The following is a 20,236-nucleotide window of genomic DNA, read 5'->3' as shown; positions in this document are numbered from 1 at the left end:
AGTATATCACAACTCTGCCCCTGCTCCTTCCAAACTACGTCCTCTGAGCCATCACCACATAGAATATGTCAAATTTGTGTGATGTTTTTGGAGCATATACTTACACATGTGTACAGGCAAGAAATTTCTATAAAAGCCCTTTTCCACTTGTATTATATTAAGGTTAAGGTAAGATTATTGTACAGCTTTATACTATGGACTTCCTAAGTATCAAATAAAGAAACATTAATTTGCACAAAATACAGCAGTTCACTTGTTAATGAATAAAAACAGCTATGGCAATATTCCGTCTATTTTAATAGATTTTAATTGGTAGCCGATTGAACAAAGAGTAACATTTAAGATCTTGCGTCCTGTGTTTATTGCTAACTGATTAAATAGGAATTAAGAGGATTGGTAACTTATATGCCGCTGAGAAAATTAAGTTCTTCACAACAGGAGTTTTTAAGAGTACCAGCAAAAAACTAAAATCTACATGAACTGATTTGCAAATGCTTTGCTGTTTAGGGACTAAATTATGGAATACTTTTCCATTAGAACAACAACAGCTTTGGGCCATTTAAGAAACAATTGCACACTTGAATTTTTTTAAGGACATCTTTAAGTAAATGTGTAGAAAGAAATAGAACACAGTGGTATTGGAGGGGAGGTAAATTTTAAATGCAATTTCATTGGTTACTAATCTTTGTAAGTCATCTGGAGCTTCCCATGGTGACAAAATAATATAAAGTGAAACAGGCTTTACACAAAGAAAACCCCAAATGAAAGCTGTTACATATGTCTCCAGCTGGGAAATTAAAACTTACGGAGTAATAACTAACGGAAAGACCACAGAGATCCTTATACCAATTTCCAATCCTATTTTTCTTTGTCAGCTGCGGGCAAGATATATTCGAGTGAATGCTCCCTGTCAGTGAGCCTGGACATTAATATGAGACTGCTGTGTTTAAAACATAGGATAGCTTTAAAAGAGCAGAAGGATGTCAGTGTTTATTATTTGGTCAGCACTTACAAATCAGATCTTCAGCACAAGATTGCTTTAAAGCCGTGAAAAGCCTGACAGTTTATGCTTCTTTTGTAACAATAGAAAGCCAGTAGCTAAATTTATCCATTAATAAGTCATCAAACTGCAAACTTTGCAATACCAAATACACAAAAATGTCAAGTGGAAGGGAATTTAAACAAAACGAAGAGATAATTGAAATAAAGGATGTCACTTAATTGTATAGAAAATGGTCATTCACAGATATAAATATGTACGTAGCCCATGCCTCCTTAAATAACACAGTAAGGTACCCTGAAAAATGAATAAATGTATCACAAAGAGAGGAAGATGGGCAATAATATTTGGGAAAGCTAAGAGATACTGGGAAAGTAGTCAGAAAAGTGAAAATGCAACTGGAATTTAAAATTGTCAATACAGTAAAACAGGGGGACAAGCGTACACAGCACTGTATATTAAACATGTAAGAGACAATCACTTCTCGATAGAGTTTACGATCTAATCTATGACAAATAATAAGTGTTAGCTGTGTGACCCCTTTAGTAATTATGGGGCTTATTTTCAAAAAAGAAAAAGTCTAAAAGATGGCATTATCCAGTGCATCTAAATCCTAAGAGAACGTGTTAGAGGCGTGTTTTGGGTGGGATTATGGCGGCCTTGGGACTTGGACATCTTGCAGGGATAATGAAACCTTTTTGAAGACATCCAGGGTGTCATTAGGATGTTCGGAGTTAGACCTCTTTTAAAAGCACATAAGGGTCAAAAAGATACCCAAATTGACCAGATGACCACTGGATACATGAAGGCATTACTCCACCGCATTCCCCCAGTGGTCACTGACCCCCTCCCGCCCCCTAGATGTCAGGGTGGGGGTTCCGATGCATGGTGTTTACCATGCTGGCCTGCGCTGGGGGCCTCTGACTTGTCTTGATAAAGGGGTTTGTAAGTTTGGTCATTTACACAACACACCCATGTGTTTCATGATTTCACAAACTACTCTAGTTTGACTTCTATAACAATGCACCAGGTACCTTTTCCATTTTTTCCTCCTTGCCTTAACCTTCCTTGTTGTCATACACCACAAGAAGCTAGCGTATGACCACGATTTATTTTCATTTCATATCCAGGGTTATTGTTTGTTGTCGTGTATGTATAAAGTTGTTAACAATGACGTCATTTCAACAAGTTTTTCCCCGCCTCCAAAACAACTTTTAGCACTTTGTTTATAGCAGTGCTGTGTTTAATGTTTGAGCTTATGGTGCACACATATTTTTCATAAGTTGTTTCTAGAGGTAAGCAAGGCAGTAATTTCTTGTTGGTAGGCATGCTGATACTATTAGTTTCATTTTCTGTATTCATATTTTAATATTCACTTCTGTTTGCACCTGGCAAAACCATGACCCCATATATACCAATGCTCTTGTACACAATTCATTTTATACGAATAACATTTTTTTATCTGCATAATAACTTTTTCTTTTGTCATTCCGTTGTTTGGATGATTTTGCAAGTTCCTCTTACTCTGGTTATCCCTCATATTTGTTGCCTAATTTCACTCTTCCCTTTCTATTTTCCTGTTTGTGGGTATTAATTTGTATTTACCACTTTTTTCTCTATGGATTTTATATACTTTTCTATTTTCACATTAGATTCAATGGTATCGCACAGTGCTATAGTTTGATCTCAATTATAGGGCTCCTTTTACAAAGGTGCACTAGCGGTTTTAGCGCGAGCTTAGAGCACGCTAAAATGCCACGCGCGCTAGCCACCACCTTTTAAGCAGGCAGTAATTTTTTTGCTAGCGCGTGCCAATCTTGTGCTTGCGCTAAAAACGCTAGCGCACCTTTGTAAAAGGAGCCCATAGTGTACCAGATACTAGTATTTGTGATATCATTTTTCTTCTTTTTTTTTAACTGACCTTAGGCCATATTTTTTATATACAGCCATATTTTTAATGTATAATCTTTCCTTATATCATTATTATTTTGTATTATGTATTAAGACGTACTGTGTGCAGTCAGTCACATTTTCATATAAGACACTTATTTTTACTAGTTTCTATTTTTATATGTTTAAAGATAATTTGTTTTTATGTGTTTTTGCTAAGATATACCATTCTTCTCTTAGGTTACTTGCCTTTTACTATGTTTGATTAGATATTTCTGTTATTATTTTATTAATATATTTTTTTATTATTATGTTTGATTTTATGTGTTTAGGCTCCTGATGCAGGCCTTTCGGCCGAAATGCAATTTTTGTTGAGTCATCATTTAATAAATTCAGCCCATTAAGAATCGTGGTCTGCCTTGTCTCTTTGTTACTCCCGGTGTTAGTGTTTCTTGCTTTGGACTTGCAAAGGCATTGTCTTCTGTTCCTTCTGTGACCCTTTATGTAAAATTCACAGCAGTGCCCCCTAAGATGCCCCACTGCTATGTTGGCATGTCTGTGTGGCCAGTCAATTCAAATGCTGGCCCCTCTCACATCCAAATGGGCTCATTTTGTATGTTTTTCATTGGAACATTTTGATTTTCGAAAATGTATGAAAAAGATAGATGTCCTAAGACAGGGCTGCCCTACTGGCAGGCCAGGTTTTCTGGATATCCGCAATGAACATGCATGAGAGAGATTTGCATACCAAGAAGGCAGTGCAGGCAAATCTCTCTCATGCACATTCATTATATTTTTTTTCCCTTAAATTTACAAGTTTGATTGGGGGGGAGGGGAGGGTAAATTTATTGTTACATATTGTATAAGCTATTGATTATATGATAAGAAAGGGTGGGAAGGGTGGGAGATAAAAGCATATTATTTGTACCATTGATGATTATTAAGTGTTATATTTATTGTTAATTTGTTTGGATATATTGTTACACTTATAGTAAATTTGAAAATGAATAAAGAATAAAAAAACAAAAAACAAAACCAAAGATAGATGTCTTGCGGTTTTGAAAATGATTGTTTTCCCAACCTGACTTTTGGATGGCCTTGTGGAAACATTCAAAGTCGGATTTAGACATCCTATCAAAAATGCCCTTTTATGTATCATGGTATATTTTAAGAAGGTAGGAATTGCACACACTTTATCTTGAAAAATCATTTACTGCTATCCATAGCCCAGTTGCCATTTTATCAGTATGTGTTTCCAAAGGTGACTTTTAAATATATGTTTATGTTTTATTAATATTTGATATACCGCTTAAGCATATTACAGATCTAAGACTTCCCTATCTGTCCCTAAGGCTCACAATCTAGCTAAATTACCTGAGTAAACAATTATATTTTTATTAAATAACAAAATTCCAAGAATGGTGAGGAAAAAAAGAAACAATATTAAATCCCAATAAAAGAGAAATAGAATGGGAAGGAATATACTTAACATTGCTTTCATTGTCACCCTTCGTAATGATCATTCATGTATTCTTTCAAATCATATTCAATGGATTCTCTTTAATCTTATTCCTGCTTCCTTCAATAAATTTTGCATGTTGGCAAGTTAAAGGTATCTTTGCATGATAAATGTTTTATACCAAAAAATGGGAGACGTTTCAAGTAGGGTTACAGTAAAATTGATTTGGATAGAGTGACATCCTGTAGATAGTGAAATTTGTACCATTGGCAACTGGCAGATATTCCTAGCTAAAGAAAATAGATGGGGAAAATTGAGCAGACAGGTTGAGCTAACTGGTCCTTAGTCATCAACTTGTATTGTGTACTGTATGTTACTTTCGTCTTTGATTCATAAATTACAATTCACTGAGGACTTTGTTTCAAAAATCAATTGTGGTCATTATGGTGGTGATAGTTGATTATGGTAGTGAGCTATTATGATTATTTAGAATATTAGAACCTGAAATGTATGATACATTGGACTTCATGCTGAGCCTTATCTCATTAATTCTCAAATTCGACAATAGAAATGTAAATGGCTCAGTATTGGATATGAGTTTAACAGTTTATTTATCATACAGAACTAATGCTGGGTTTTACTAAATGACGCTAGAGGTTTTTAGCACGGGCTGGTGAGGTAAATTGTCCAACCCTCCACCTTGCCAGTGCCTCTCCTCAACCAACCCCCCTTCTCCCCACTGGCATAGTAATTTCAGGGTCAGCAAGCTCAAGGTCTCGTCTGGAGGGCCTCCGCTCATGCATAAATGTTGACATGATGACATCACATATGCACATTACATCATTGAGTCAACATCTGCACATCCAAGGAGGCCCTGCAGACGTGGCCACGAGTGTAGTGTACCGGGGCTTGAAAAAGTTTGGAGACACTGGAATAAAGCATAGCCCAAATGATAAAAAGAACATTTAACATTAAGGTTTAGCAATAGCATAGCAAGAGTCAACAGAAAAAGATTTGATTCAAAACAACTATGCCCCAGTGTCAAGTCCCACGGATATTATGCAGAAAATCTACCAATCTACCAGTATCTTGTTTCCACAGTGGCCAATTCAGACCACAAGTACCTAGCAGAAGCCTAGTAACTCACCTTGAACTACTACTGAAAAAATGTGAGCTAAATCCGCATCCTTCAACCTTCTTCTCTATTGTCCTCTCATTCTTTTCTTCTCTTCCTTCAGGGTTGCTTTATGTTGGCTCCTGTGCCTGTATGTTTGGCCTCTACAGCTTTGCACCAGTAGTCATCAAGAAAACCAGCGCCACAGCGGTCATCCTCTCCCTGCTAACAGCAGACCTCTATGTCATATTCTGCGGGCTACTGCTCTTCCATTACAAGGTAGGATAAGATGATCATTTGTAGCTAACAACTCCCTATAAGTTTCAAAGCAAATCACAAAATGAATGAATGTACAAAAAGAAATGCTATATATATATAAAATAAAAACTAAATTACAGTACCATATATACTCGAATATAAACCGGCCCGAATATAAACCGAGGTAACCTTCCCCCCCCAAAAAAAAGGAGGAATAAAGGTTGGCTTGAATATAAACCGGGGAGTTAATATTCAAGTACCGTGCCTTGCCTTGCTCTGCCAGGCTCTTCACCCTGTTCCCACTACTTCCCTGCTCTGCCAGGCTCTGCATCCAGCCACCTCACTCCCTTGCCTGCCCTACCAGTCTCTGCACCCTGCCCTGCCAAGTTCTGTCCCCTGTCCCCCCTCCCTCCCAATGCCTTCTGTAGCCTGTACCCCCTCCCTCCCAATGCCTCCACTGGGCCAGTCTTGATGGCCCAGCGGTGAGCCAGAACAGCTGGTGTACCTTTTAAATCCCTGGTGGTCCAGTGGTAGGTCGGAACTGCGGGGATCCTTCCCACCTCATGTCCCAGCCGATTCTAAGAATTTTTACCTCCCTCCCGTCTCCCCCGCATACCTTTAGAATCCCTGGTGGTCCAGCGGTGAACCACGGCATGAGCGACCTTCCTTCGCTCCTGCCCATGCAGAGCTGCTAGCTGATTTGCTGCTGCAAGTTCACGGCCGGGGTTCACCGCTGGACCATCAGGGATTCTAAAGATATGTGGGGAGGTGGGAAAGAGATAAAAATTCTTAGAATTGGCTGGGACAGGAGGTGGGAGGAATCCCTGCTGTTTCGGCCCACCACTGGACTACCAGGGATTTAAAAGGTACACCAGAGAGGGGGAGGGAGATTTGGGAAGGGGAACGGGTCAGCTCTGACTTGAATATAAACCGAGACTACCATTTTTGGGCCATTTTTTTTGGCCCAAAAATCATTGTTTATATTTGAGTATATACAGTAAATATTTTTAAACAAATATGTCTTCAAACGTTTCTGAAAAGAATAATAGGAATTCAAAGTTTTTAATACCTTTGGTAAGGGACACCAGACTTGATTAGCTTGACAATCTTTAAGTGAGATCTATGTACTACAGTGGATGTATGACATGGCACCTACATTTACATGCCATGTATGTGCATCAGAGATGCCAATGAGTAAGTGTACCATGCACTATTGTATAAGGTTAAGCTTGTGCTTTAGGGTGTAGCTGCAAGGGGGATATGCATGGGCGGGCTATGAGCATGTCTCCAACTGACGCATTTAGCTTATATAATATTATTAGTTATGTGCTTTGCATGGTTCACCTTGGCATGCACATTTAGAGCGGTAATGTTTTAGCAAGTCTTATCTCCTTTCTGAATTTACCCATGGGATTATTAGGCAGGTTAAACCCAGTGCTCCAGGCATATAAAATCACCAGAATGGCCTTTCAGTTCTTAAGCAAATCTTCTTTAATATAGTAACTGAGAACAAGGAGAGTATAACAGTTCTGCTGTTTGGAAAGTATTGTAGCATCTGCTACAGGGGTCCTCTCTCAACCAGCGTACTCTGGGTTCAGGGAACTGGGAGGTAATGCTGTGGTTTACAATAGGAATAGGAAGGAAAATGGGAAAAGACTTAATGGGATGGCAGTGGGTTTGGCAGGCATGCACTGGCTAAATCAGAGATCTACTTCTGCCATGATCTCAGTGAAGAAATGATGCAGGGAGGCTGCTAGCCCAGCATGCTTAGAAGGCAAGCAACCAAAAGGAAGCATCCCATAATCCATAGGGAGCTGTACATGTGCTCTGAAGGAGCATATTACAGAGAACTACAATATTACACAAATCTTGTAGTCCAAGGGCAAAATCTCATTTTTTAAAGACACAGGCAATTTATACTTTGCACAAAACTTTCAAGCAACCTGCTTCCATCAATATGGAAACAGAACAGACACCTACATTTAAGTGTGTCAAGATCTTCAGTCAATCTTTGGTCTTTAAACTCTCCCCTTTTTTAAGTAGTTCCAGTTCATTTCAATTTTTCTGTAAATTTTTTAAAACTACTCTATTTGCCAAACATTTTGAAAATTAATTCTTTTGAAATTTTGCTATTATCTTCTATTTATCATTTGTAAATCATTCTCTGTTTATTTAGCTGCTGTAAACCAAGTCGAGCTTTCTCAGAATGATGACTTGGTATACAAAGTTAAGCTTTAGTTTAGTTTAGTGTGCCAATTCAGGCTTATACTAGCATACTATAATGGCTTCTTGGTGCACAGATGCTGTGATAGAATTGACACTCAGCACATGGCATTGGTGTGCTTAAATGGACATACTAAGGCCAGAATTCACTAAACCTCTAAACCGTGTGCGATCCGTTTCTGTTTGCATGCTTGCCGACTGATTCAGTAAAGGCCTCCATGCAAATGGGGACGGTCGTTAGCACGCCCCCTACCCACGGCCAGAGCGATCCCCGCTCATGTGCACACCCTGACAGTAATGACAGGAGAAGCAGCCTCCTGTCACTGCTCTCAGGGCTCAGCCCAGCTCAGATCTCTCTTGCCTGCCCCCGGACTCTCCTGCTCTCTGCCACCGTTCCCTGCAGCGCAAGCCTGTGGTTTTAAAGCGGGCTTGTACTGCAGGGAACGACGGCAGAGAGCAGGAGAGTCCATGAGCAGGCAAGAGATATCTGCCCGACACCCCCCCCAAAAGCCCCGATCTCTCCTGCCTACTCTGCTCTGCCGCACCTACCCCCCAACCCCACCCCAGAGAAAAAAGCAGGAGGGATACCAACTCCCTCCTGCCATCAGTGATAAAAAAAATGCTGCATGCATGCAGCACGGGCCACCCCATCCCCCAACCGGCACGGCCCTCCCTCGCCCTCGCCCCCCTCCTGGCGTGGCCCACACCCCTCGGCACCAAAAAGTTGGGAGCAGGAAGGGTGCTCAGTCCTGCTTTCTTTCTGAAAACTGAACATTTTGGCGTCCCGAAGCTGTGCTTGAGGACAACGGGACTATCTATCTAAAAACGGGATGGTCCCGTTCAAAACGGAACATATGGTCACATTAGCCAAGACACACTACTGCAGCTTTGTAAAGGGGGCCCTATGTAACGTCCAGTCTTGAGAATGAAAGCAATGAGCTGAGATTGGTCTATTCAGTAGGGCAATCACGTGTTCAGAAGATTGGCCATTACATTACATTACAGATTTCTATTCAGATTTTGTTATATATTCTGGTGTGTTGCATTTCCATTATCCCTTTACTCTATTGTTTTGTGATTTGATATGGGCATTTCCACCAACTATCAGAACTTGATTGTTAATCCTGGCTCTCCCATTCTGAATAATTTATTTCTAGGGATGCGCTAAGGCCATTTCATACTGTAGCTTAGTTAAAAGGACCCCAAATGTAGGAGCATGAATCCTCATATGTGCCATGCATTGAACTCCTGGAAGAAATCAGCATGAAACTGAGTAAAAAGTGGCCTTAATGCACCTTTATATGGTCCTTTCCTGTGCACTAAGACCATTTTTATCACAGCCACAAAAATGGCCTTTTGGTATTTTTTTTTTTTGTATTAATGGCCATGCACTAATATTATTTAAAAAATTACAGCGTTTTTTATTTTGTAGATGGTAATGCTCATGCACTAACCAGTTAGCATGCACTAATGTAGCTGTGCTAACTGGTTAGCACAGGAATGCCCACTCTTCACCCCCTAGACACACCCCTTCCCCAAAAAATAACATGCGAGTTAGTTCATGCAGATTTGGCTGTTGCCGCAGAACCCCTGAGCTTGTCCAGTGGTATGCCATTTCAAGCTCTGTTAGGCCATGTTAGCACCTAATGTAGCTTAGTAAAAGGGGGGCCCTAAATTATTTAGCATTGTCACTATTAGTTTCCTTTGTACATTTTATTTTGTATTTATTCAATTTTCTATACCGTTCTCCCAGGAGAGCTCAGAACGGTTTACATGAATTTATTCAGGTACTCAAGCATTTTAACCTGTCTGTCCCTGCGGGCTCACACTCTATCTAATGTACCTGGGGCAATGGGGGATTAAGTGACTTGCCCAGGGTCACAAAGAGCAGCTTGGGTTTGAACCCACAACCCCAGGGTGCTGAGGCTGCAGCTTTAACCACTGCGCCACACTCTCCCCACCACTGCACCACATTTCTGAATGAATTTACTTCCCAACAATGTAGTAGCTAACACAAGCGGAGGAGTAGACTAGTGTTTAGAGCAGTGGACTGAGACAGTGGTGTAGCGAGGGTGAGAGGCACCTGAGGCGGTGGCGCCCCTCCCCTGCCTTCTTCTCCGCTCCCTCCTGCCGCACGTGCGCCGCTTCCCTTTCCCCATGCATCTGTAATGTTCCTGGCAACCCCCAACCTGCTGTCATGCCACCGTCAGCTCTTCCTCCGACGTCATTTCCTAGGCGCAGGTCCCCAGGAAGTGAGGTCAGAGGAAGAGCTGACGCTGGCGTGACAGCAGGTTGGAGGTTGCTGCTCACACCAGGAGCGTTACGGAGGAAGGGAAGTGGGCGTGCATGTGTGGAAGTGAGGGGGCGGGGGAGGAGCAAGGGGGTGGAGAGGAGGACGGGTGCCTGTGCCCTCACGAAGACGGTGCCCAGGGCGGACTGCCCTTCCCCTTACTATGCCACTGGACTGAGAACCAGGGAAGCCAGGATTCAATCTCATTATTACTTCTGGTGACCTTGGGCAAGTCATTGTCCGAGGTACATAACTAGACTGCAAGTTCTCTGGAGACAGGGAAATACCTACTGTACCTGAATATAACTGTTCTTGAATTACTGTTGCAAATATTTATTTATTATATAAATGGCCAGCTTAAACCTAAGCAGTTTACAGGATAGAATCATAATAATAAAAACATACATGCAATATAAACTAGTCTCATGTCCTCATTAAAATATTGCTATTCATTCAGTTAAAAGCCTCCATGAACAAAGAAGTTTTCAATATCTTCTTCAATTTCTGGAGATCCGAAAGTACTCTTAATGGTCCTGTCAATTGATTCCATAATGAGGGAAGGGGTAAAACGTGGACCTCACGGACCTTGCGGATTTGAACTGCACGTCACATCCTTAAAAATCCGAGGTCCGCACAACTTTTAGTCTCTGGCTCTGACAGAGCTCTATGACAATTTAACTCTGACGGATCCTAATGCTTTTCCCTCCCTATGCTAGGATCCGTCAGAGTTAAATTGTCATAGAGCTCTGTCAGAGCCAGAGACTAAAAGTGGCGCGGACCTCGGATTTTTAAGGATGTGACATGCAGTTCAGATCTGTGAGGTCCGCGAGGGAGCCGGGGGCCTGAGCTGAGCTGCAGGGAAAGCGAAGGCGGACTTGTCAATGCACGGACCTCGGATTTTTAAGGACGTGCAGTTTTAGATCCACGATGTCCGTAAGGTCCGTGTTTTACCCCTTCCCCCATAATGACACCCCTGCTATTAAGACTACAGATGCTCTCGTGTTTTCATGTAAAATCTCATTTGTTGATAATGGCATTACTCCCTCTGACCTCAAAGCTTTGAGAGGCTGATAGAGTGTCATCACTTGGGTCAAATACCAAGGAATGTTATAGTGAATCACTTTAAAGACCAACACAAGAATTTTTAAAACAATTTGAACTTTTACAGGCAACCAATGAAGTTTTTCCAACCAAGAAGTTACTGTACATACTCAAATTTATTCCCGCTCCATATCAAACATGCCGCAGCATATTTTTTATTTATTTATTTTTTATATATGTCTTTATTAGCAATTGCGAATTGAACATACAACCAGTAGGGAAGAAAGCAGAAAAACAGAACAAGTAGCGAAACAGCATTTTGAATCATCTGTAGAGCTTTACTATGTGAGGATGCTATTCCCAAGTAAGGTGCATTGCAATAATCCAACTTTGGTGGTCTGTACCACCACCCAAAAATAAGAACATAAGAAACGCCCTCACCGGATCAGACCGAGGTCCATCTAGTCCGGCGATCCGCACACGCGGCGGCCCATTTAGGTACTCCTTTTTGGAGACCCGGATATACGATGTTCTCTTTCAACTATTTTCCCTGGAACCGATGTGAGGCTCACAGGTCAGTAGTTTCCTGGATCCCCTCTTGATCCCTTTTTGAAAATTGGGATGACATTTGCTATCCTCCAGTCTTCTGGTATTTGTCCAGTTCTAATTGACATGTTAGCCACTATTAGTAATAGTTCGCCAATTTCCTCCTTAAGTTCTTTTAATACTCTCGGGTGAATTCCATCCGGTCCAGGGGATTTGTCGCTTTTTAATTTGTCAATCTGGGAGTAAATCATGTCCAACGTCACCTTCACTGTTGTTAGGTTTTCCTCTGTAGCCCCTGTGAATATCTTCCCTATGGCCGGCATTATTGAAGTGTCCTCCTCGGTGAAGACTGAGGCAAAGAATGTGTTTAACCTGTCAACAACCTGTTTATCATCTTTAATTGACCCTTTCTTTCCATGATCATCGAGAGGTCCTACCGCCTCTCTAGCTGGTTTCTTTCCCTTTATATATCTAAAAAAGGGCTTGAAGTTTTTGTCCTCTTGCGCTATCTTCTCCTCGTAGACTTTTTTAGCGTCTCTTACCACTTTGTGACACTTTTTTTGGTCAATTTTGTGACAGTTCCAGGCTTCCATCGTTTTTTCTTGTTTCCATATTTTAAACGAGTTCCTCTTCTCCCTCACTGCATCTTTTACCTCTTTGGATAACCAAGCTGGTTCACCATTTTTCTTTTTACTCCTTCCTTTGGTTATTTTTGGAATGTATAGATTCTGTGCTTCTATGATGGTGTTCTTCAGTAGAGACCATGCTTGTTCAACTGTTTGGATGTCTGCTATGCCCTTCTTTAGCCATTTTCTAACCAAGGTTCTCATGCTGTTATAATTTCCTTTTTTGTAGTTGAAGGTCGTGGTTTTAGTCTTGATTGGTTTCTCTTTTCCGTTGCCAATGGTAAAATTGATCATATTGTGATCGCTAGTCCCTAGAGGGGCCGTAACTTCTACATTTGCTGCTCTTCCAGCAATGCCATTTATGACCAAATCCAGGATTGCATTTCCTCTTGTCGAATCTCTTACCATTTGTTCAAGGAAGCAATCACTTAACATTTCAAGGAATTTTAACTCCCTACCGCAGTTTGACGTTGCCAATTCCCAGTTAATCCCCGGAAAGTTGAAGTCCCCCATGATCGTTGTATTTCCCGATTTACTTCTCTGAGTAATTTCCTCCATCATTTCAATGTCTGTTTCCTCGGTCTGTCCCGGAGGTCTATAATAAAGACCAATTCGTGTATCTGCTTCTTTTCGTCCTGGAATCTTTATCCAGAGTGATTCTAGTTTACCATTTACTTCTGTATCTCCTTCACTAACCAACTCTATGTCTTCTTGGACATACAGGGCAATACCCCCCCCCCTTTTTTGCCCAATCCTATCTTTTCTATATAGTTTATATCCTTTCAATGCCGTGTCCCATTTATTCTCTTCATTCCACCATGTTTCTGTTATTCCTATGATATCGAGTTGTTCTCTACTTGCTAATTCTTCCAGCTCGCCCATTTTGTTTCCTAAGCTTCTGGCATTGGTGTACATACATTTAAACTGCACTAATTTACTGGATTTACATGCCCTCACATCCTTTTTTGTATCCATTTGATCTTCTTCATCGGTTTTTGAAGTATCCTCCGGTTCTTGCCGTATATCAGAGTGATTGCTTGGAGTTACCTCAACAGGATATCCTGGTGTCCGTGCCATCGACCGGTTGTCGACTGTCGGCTCTCCCCCGAACTTTAGTTTAAAGCCTTCTCAATGGACTTCTTTATATTCTCAGCCAGGACCCTCGCTCCCTGCTTTGCGAGGTGTAGCCCATCCTTTCTATAGAGCCTGCTTTTTCCCCAGAATGTTGTCCAGTTTCGCACGAAGTCGAATCCCTCCTCCTTACACCAATGCCTCATCCAGACGTTCACAGCTCTCAGTTCATCCTGTCTCCTTTCGTCCGCTCTCGGAACCGGAAGAATTTCCGAGAAAGCCACCTTCACCTCCCTAACCTTCAGCTTCCGTCCCAGTGAGCGAAGCTGGTCTTTCATATCTTCCCTGTCATACTTCCGCCTGCAAACATCGTTGGTTCCTACATGGATAAGCACAGCTGTATCCTTTCCTCCTGCTCCATCTAAAATCCTGGTGATCCTGCTGGCCACATCCTTCACTCTTGCTCCAGGCAGGCAGGTAACCATTCTATCTTCTCTTCCTCCCGCAATGTGGCTGTCCACATTTCTTATTATAGAATCTCCGATTATAATCCCAACCTTCTTTAGTTGGAGGTTCCTTGGGGGTCTTAAGTCTGTATCCTCGGCGTAAGTCATATCTTCTGTCATCTGCATCATATCCTCAGATGGTCTGTCTTCTGTGCCGATTGGATTGATTCCCCTTTCTTCTTCAAATCCTCCTCCATCTTGGGTTATTCGGATGCTGCTCTCAAGCCCCAAGGTCTCCACAATCTGATGGTGGGCTTCTTCGATGTATCTCTCCAATTCTTGAATCACCACACTATTGCTAGACTCCTCAATCGACCTCCCCTGTGCGTGATTTGCCTCTTTATTGTTGAGCAGTTCTTCCAGTTCCTTCACTGTTCCCTCCAGCAGCCAGACTTGCTGTTTCAGGCTTTCCAGCTCCCTGCACTGGCTGCAAATGTATGCCGAAGTCCCCAAGGGGAGGTACTCATATATACTGCAGCCGGTGCAGAAGACCGGAAAGCACATCTTCTGGTTTCCGTGGTTGCTCATAACCTGTTCCTCCACGAAGCTGCCTGCTGTATATGTGCTATATGTATTGTCCCTCTGCACCAATAAGTATCAGCAAGTCCTCCTCCAATTAGTTTCCTTGCCTTTGTCCCTACCAACCGTCTGAGTTTGTTAAATTAAGTTAAATTAAGTTGTTGTCCTTCCTTCGTGTCTCTTTCTTAAGGCGTCTTCGCAAAGTCTATTCAATAAAAGCATGTGATAAAAAGCAATTTAATCACTGCCAATATCTGATCTTTCGTGCTCAAGGTTGAATCTAACAGACCCCTATAATTTTCATTTTTTTTACGTATCAAAAGATTCTTATAATTTACTACAATATTTTGGGGTCACAACAGATCTGCACTCCTTCCAATCAACATCATATCTGTTTTAGCAAGATTTAATACCAATTTGTGATCTACCATACGATCATTCACAGCCTTCAAACATACCGATTCATTTCATTTGCAGCTCAATTCTCCGGTCAATTATGATTAAAAACAAAAAGAAGAAGAAGAAAACCATGGATCATAAGTTAAACATGCTTTTTCAGCTTCACGTGCAAGAAATTCATCATATTGTATTTCCAGATGGATGGATCTGCATTTATAGTGTTTTTATCAATTTTTCATCTTTGATAGCAGCAACAACATATACTATTTTGCTGTTCATTGCTGCCAGCATTATAAACAAGCCACCAGCTTGGCATCTCCAGCATATGCCTCTATTGCTCTACAAAATTGGCAGGACTGATCCCTCTTTTGGTAGGAAGCCAGAATCTGAATATAATGTCTTGTTATCAAGTAGTCGCCTTATTCTGTTAAGAAAGTGTGGCATGCCATCTTCCATCCCGGCTCCTTTAATTTGAAACCACCAGGTATAGTCCTGCAAAGATGAACGGTGAAGGCAGTGTGTGAATTGTCACAGTTGTTAAGTGTCACGATACAGGAAGAAGAGCATCTTTAGTTCGTAAAACCAGTCCAAGTTAGAGGCCTCGTTCTCATTTACTGAAATGCAGATTGTGTTTTTAGCCGTGTTTCTCATTCAGGGTTTCACTTAATCCTCATTTGCCTCAGGTACAAACTTAGGGGGCAATTCTTGGTATCTCTGTGATGCATCATTGACATGCACTGAGCGCCAGTTCTATCTGTGCGCCAAGATGCCAAACCTGAAATGGCCCAGTATTAAATATCCAAGGTCTAGGAGCCGCTAAAAAGTTCTCAGCCCAACCAACAAAGTTGGGGCAGTCTCCATCGAGGGCTATAGACTTGGTCCAGTGATTTTCCACTTTTTTTGGTTCTGTTGGAAAAATGCAGAATGACTAAGGGCAGTGGCGTAGCAAGGGAGTTGGTTCCCGGGGCAGTGGTGCCCTTTGCCCCCTCCACCTACTCTTGCCCTCCACTTAAGAGCCTACCCACTCTTCCCCACTGCTTGGGCGCTTCCACCCCCACGTACCTTTTGAAATGTTCGCCAGCACGAGCAGCATATTCCACCCACTGCTTGCACCGGCATTAGCTCCCTTCTGCCGTCACATTCTGGTCCTGTGACCAGGATGTGATATCAAAAGAGTGCCGATACTGGGTGGAAGATACTGCTTGCACCAGCGAACATTTAATGAAATACATGGGGGATGGGAGGAGAGGAGGAGATGCACCGGTGCCAGTGCCCCCTTGAAGATAGTGCTTGGGGCAGTCCACAACCCCCCCCCCCCTCTCTATGACACTTACCACGCCACCTCGATGGAGACTTTCCAGCTTTGTTGGTTGGGCTGAGAACTTTACAGCAGTCCCTGGTTCTTTGCTATTCTCTGCATACTTATTAAATTTGGCACCAGGAAACCCAGTCACGGCTTTATTAAGTTTTCACCTATGACACTAGCTAAGCATTTTAAATGATATGCTATAGTGGAAAGTACACGTTCTGCTTTCTGAGATCTTACGAGCATTGAGTATCCTTGCACTTTATAAAAAGTTTTTAATTTTCATAGTCTGGCTAATAGCATGCCTTTGCCTGGGCAACAGCCCTAAATTCTCACTTATAAACCAGTAAATCAGGTTAAAATATAAGCTCAGTACATTGAAGGACAGGGCCTCAAGCATCCACCTTTCTTAGATCAGTCAGTAATTGACTGGCCTTTGTATATGTGTTTTGAGTTTTCTTTCTGTAGGGCATCAGTTACCGCGTGCAGTGATTCCTAAGTGTATGTAAAGAACCTGTCATGATATCTTTACAATTATGCAGTATTGAAAGAAAAGCACAGTGGAAGCACAGGATGTCCATGTGGATTTCTGTAGGGATACAGAGGCTTTCATCTCTAACTGTTCCTCGGCTTCAGTTTGGGTTCAAAAGACTTCCATCTTTAGAGTTGTATAACTAGGTTCCCTATTTACACAATGTACAGACCACCTGCACTTTTGGGGGTAAATGTACATTTACACAACGTTAAGTGGTAGCAAAGTGACTGCCTGCTATTCTACAAGGATGTGTGTAAGTGGCATAGCGTGTAATGCAAGGATGCATTCACATGGGAGGGGAATAGGCATTGCTATCACCTATGCATATGAAGAACTTTGACCCATGTCCAATAAAGGAGCATTCCAAGATTCTGGATCCCTTTCTCTGATGGTCTTTGGCCAGGCAGTACTATTCTAAGCATACCCACTAGATATGATAGACATGCTGGCCCATACAAGGTACTACAGTATTCATATACCCTGGAGCCTGACCACCAGCAGTTTAAAAGGAACACAAGTACACAAACAGGGCTCTGCATGGAACCAGCAGGAAAAAGTACAAGGACATCTATAGAAACATGATTCCAAGTAGAGGTCTGCACGGGAACGGGGATTGCAGGACTCCCGTGGGGATCCCCCCAGGTCTACGGGACTCCCGCGGAGATCCCCCCCAGGCTCATGGGACTCCCTTGGGGATCCCCCCAGACTCACGGGACTCCCACAGAGATGGAACCTGGATTCCCAAGACCTGGAAAGAGAATTAGTAGAAGATAGACAAAAGCAGAAACTGGGACCAAGGTGATAGAAAGCCAAAATGTCCCAACAGCTACAGCAAGGGAAATGTTCATTTTGAGGGGGGCTAAGCTCAAAGTGGGAGGCCCAGCCCTGTCTCATGGTTATACCACCCATTATGTTTAGTACAAAAATTAAGTACTTGCTGAGTTTGTTTTGAGGTTTCCAGTTCAGTTTTGGCACATTTCTCTTATGCAACCATTGTCCTGAAAAGTGCCTCTCTCAATTCTGCATTAAATGGTTTTGATTCTTTACTCATTGCTGCATTAAAAACCATTTGTGGATCTTAGAAGGACCTCTCACAAGTTACATATGCTAGATGGTGGAACCAGATTTGTTTGTTCTACAGATATGAGCTTTATATTGCCAAAAAATCCAACTCTCTTATTTATTTTAACAAGAAATGGTCGACCCTACAGTCACATGACCTAATGTCTATTCTAATTATTTCTGATGATGTATGCATCTCTTATTTCTTTTCACTGTTATTTGTTTATATTGTATTTTTTTTGTTGTTGTTGGTTTAAATAAACTAAGACTTAAAAGAATATATATATAAAAACTGTCAGACGTAATCGCTGCTTTTTATGGGGACAGATAACTTTTATGGGGGGATGGGCGGGGACAGAGGAGATTCCTCACGGGATCGGGTGGGGATGGAGGGAATTCCTCATAGGAACGGGCAGGGATGGAAGCGATTCCTCGTGGGGACAGGAGGGGACAGAGGAGATTCTGACAGGGACGGATGGGATTTCTGTCCCCGCGCAACTCTCTAATTCCAAGCAGTAGTACTATGAGACTACTACTGGAGGGCACTGGCTCCACTTTGGATGATGGCACCTGTAAGAACAGAAGCAATGGAGATTGATACTGCCTGAGCCACTAGGGACCAGGAATTTTATAAACATAGGCCTGGAGGGTGCCTTCAAAAGGGTAAGGGTTCGGCAGGGTGGGGGGGTGTCGTCTGATGTAGGAGGGAAGCTTCCAAGGGAAGGTTCATCACTTGGGAGCCCTTCAGGTTGAGAGTGTTATGAATAGAGGAGCTATTGGGGCATTTGATTTGGGAGGGGGTCAATATGCAGTATTGAGGTACTACAGGTTGGTAACTCCTGTGGTAACTCAAGATATGATACAAGCCTGCCTTCCTTGATAAGTACCCCCTAAAAACAAAAACATGGAATGAGGAAAAATGGATAAAACGTAATGCAGTTACACTGCCATAATTTGCTACTATAGGTCTCTTTGGAGATATAAATATAGCAGCTTACCATTAGATACCCAGAGTCAGTACCTTGTAATCGGGCCTATTGAATATGTGAAATCCTGATTTAGAAGGAGGAATTCTTCAAACTCAATCAAGAGTTAAACTAAGGATTGACTTCTCAGAGGCCCACAAAACGCTTGCAAAATGTCTTGTATAAAATAAATGCCTATAAACTAGCAAGAGGAGAAATGGAAATGAAACATTTTCTCTCTGTTTGGTTTTTTTTTGTTTTTTTTTTAAATTAAAGAATGGGTCAAGTTTCAGTTACAACAAGCTCTGAGAATGCACAACTCACAGCTGCAGCAGTTTCTCCTCTTTGTTCACAGCCTTTCCTGTTAGGTTTGTTTCCCAGGTGGTAGCACAACCTCTGTAAGCAATGAGAAGAGAGAGAGATACACCTGGTGCTTCAATTTTGCATTTAACAGACTTTTAAAAAACAAAAAAAAACCAATAGGGGAATTAGTTCCAGTTCTCAGCTGCTACATACTTCAAAATTAGATTTTTTTATATATTTATGTAGGAACTGCTGCTGTGTTGAATGATGAGCATCTGACAAATAGGGGATAGAGACTTGTATGTTGCCTTTTTGTAGTTACACAACCACATTCAAAGCAGTTTACATACAGGTACTCAAGCAATTTTTCTTATCTGTCCCAGTAGGCTCACAATCTATCTAATATATCTGGGGCAGTGGAGGATTATGTGACTTGCCCAGGGTCACAAGAAGCAGCATGGGGTTTGAACCCACAACCTCGGAGTGCTGAGCTGTAACTGTAACACTGCACCACACTCTCTAGATCAGGGGTAGGGAACTCCAGTCCTCGAGAGCCGTATTCCAGTCGGGTTTTCAGGATTTCCCCAGTGAATATGCATGAGATCTATTTGCATGCACTGCTTTCAATGCATATTCATTGGGAAATCCTGAAAACCTGACTGGAATACAGCTCTCGAGGACCGGAGTTCCCTACCTCTGCTCTAGATGGTATCCAAAGCTATGTTAAAGATACCATTCATGCAGAGATTCATCAGTAGCTTAAAACCTTATATAGGTTTATAATTCTTTGTTTAAAAAATATTGTAATAGTTTTGGGGATTTTAATTTGCTTATTTATTGGGATTTATTAATTGCTTTTATGAACATGCATAGTACGTTTTAACATAGCTTTGGTTCATTTGTGAACCAGAATGATCCGGCAGGCTGCAGGAGAAGCCATCGTTCCATGTAAGGTTCAAGGTTCAAGGTTTATTAATATTTGATTTATCGCTAAATCTGTTTACAAAGCGATGTACATAAGTAAAAAACATAAAATATGGAGATACAAATTAAAACTCAGTAACATCAGTTTTAAGACAAGACAAACTTGAAATGGAGGGAAAAAAGGGCAAAGATTATATCT

The 20,236-nt window shown here is 41.7% G+C and overlaps 1 protein-coding gene across 2 annotated transcripts in view; it reads left to right on the top strand.

Moving 5' to 3' along the window:
* Nucleotides 1-20,236, top strand: part of SLC35F1 (solute carrier family 35 member F1) — a 479,711-nt gene that overhangs the window by 425,958 nt on the left and 33,517 nt on the right. For both annotated transcript variants that reach the window (XM_033939223.1, XM_033939224.1), the window contains exon 7: nt 5,588-5,742. In XM_033939223.1, coding sequence (XP_033795114.1) covers nt 5,588-5,742 — 155 coding nt within the window. The remainder of the gene's footprint in view (nt 1-5,587; nt 5,743-20,236) is intronic.

This window comes from Geotrypetes seraphini, chromosome 3 (assembly GCF_902459505.1).
Source record: "Geotrypetes seraphini chromosome 3, aGeoSer1.1, whole genome shotgun sequence".
In the NCBI taxonomy this organism is placed as follows: Eukaryota; Metazoa; Chordata; class Amphibia; order Gymnophiona; family Dermophiidae; genus Geotrypetes; species Geotrypetes seraphini.
The sequence above is the reverse complement of the archived record's forward strand: the minus strand, read 5'-3'. Positions and strand labels throughout refer to the sequence as shown.